Source organism: Penaeus monodon, chromosome 22 (assembly GCF_015228065.2).
Source record: "Penaeus monodon isolate SGIC_2016 chromosome 22, NSTDA_Pmon_1, whole genome shotgun sequence".
Taxonomy (NCBI): domain Eukaryota; kingdom Metazoa; phylum Arthropoda; class Malacostraca; order Decapoda; family Penaeidae; genus Penaeus; species Penaeus monodon.
Window position 1 is genome coordinate 37,466,558 of NC_051407.1, and position 1,397 is coordinate 37,467,954.

Below are 1,397 nucleotides of genomic sequence, written 5' to 3' on the forward strand. Positions count from 1 at the left end.
ACACACAAAAAGAAGGATAATCATTCTACTCATCCATCAACATTCATATCAAGAGCGTGGTCACAAACACTTAATCCCGAGGACTACACTAAAGGAAATAAACATTAACAAAGACTTCTTCAGTTCCTCAATTACCAGCATCAGCAGAGAGGAAGATTTCAAGGCCTTCACTCGTTGGCTCGACGCTGTAACCTTGATAACCAAGCTGTTGGTCATCGCGAGGGTGGAAGATGAATGAAAATCGCACGGAGGCTGTGCGGGCGCGGGGAAGGTGAAGTCACGAGTTGGGATGATGGAATTCGCTCGAGTAGGAAGAGAGAAAGGAATTCATTTGAGTAAGGAAGAGGGAGAGAGAAAGAATGGGAACTATTTGAGTGAAGGAGAGAGAAAGAGAGGATGGTATTCGCTTAAGGAAGAGAGAGAGAGAAAGAATGAAATTTATTTGAGTAAAGAGTAGAGAGAGGGGGATGGAATTCGCTCGAGTAAGGAAGAGAGAGAGAGAGAAAGAATGGGATTCATTTAAGTTGGAGAACAGAGAAAGAGAGAGTAACGAAGAACGTCGCGAAGGAGGCATGAAGCATGGTAGGAAGAAAAAACTGAGGATGGGTAAGGAAGAAGAATGATATAAAAGAAAGAATGCAGAGAAGTAAAAGGAAGCACATACAGCGGTAAGAGAGGAAGGTAGTAAATTATGGTAAGGTAATAATTTGAAGAATGGTTAGGAAAAGTAATGGTGTAAAATAACGAATAGTAATTGTATGAAGTATAGAAAAAAACTCGGCATGACACCTGATTAAACCTAATAAAAAGACCTGATATTAGAAAAATTCGTGGAGAGGAGGAAGGGACTTTCACAACTAAGAACAGAACCAAAGCAAAAGAATAGTCAATAAGATGAGGTAAGAAAAGGGATTTGGGATCACTGTCACGATGACGAGAAAAAGACGAATGGAATGATGTTAGTCTATGGTTGTGATTCCATTAAAAAGGAGAAAAGAAAGACACAAGGCTAATATAGGGAGGAAAGGAATAAACAAGGAAAGAAGAATTATAAGAAAAAAGAGAAAGAATGCAAAAATATGGAGAATGCAAAGAATAACGAGACTGAATACTAGTGATGGAAAAATGTGAGGATATAGAAGCTTTACATCATCAAAATGAATAAAATGGAAGCAAAAACTGAATAATTCCAAATTAGGGGAAACACAACTAAAGATAAATTTACATAACCAGAACAGAAGAGAAAATATAAATTTTTCCGTGCTGACATTCCTCCTCCATCGTAAAATCGAGAGGCACGAGTTCGGTTATTTAAGCATGAGGAGGAGGAGGAGACACGAGACAGCGCAGCCTTCCCGTGGCCTCGGTAGAATCAGCACCATGGGGTCAGTCTGCTC

The 1,397-nt window shown here is 39.6% G+C and overlaps 1 protein-coding gene across 1 annotated transcript in view; it reads left to right on the forward strand.

The window, feature by feature from the left end:
* Nucleotides 1-602: 602 nt before the first annotated feature.
* The window catches only part of LOC119587428 (superoxide dismutase [Cu-Zn]-like), a 19,389-nt gene continuing 18,594 nt past the window's right edge, over nt 603-1,397 (forward strand). Inside the window, 1 exon segment of the mRNA XM_037936158.1 lies at nt 603-606. Within this exon segment, the coding sequence (XP_037792086.1) occupies nt 603-606 (4 nt within the window).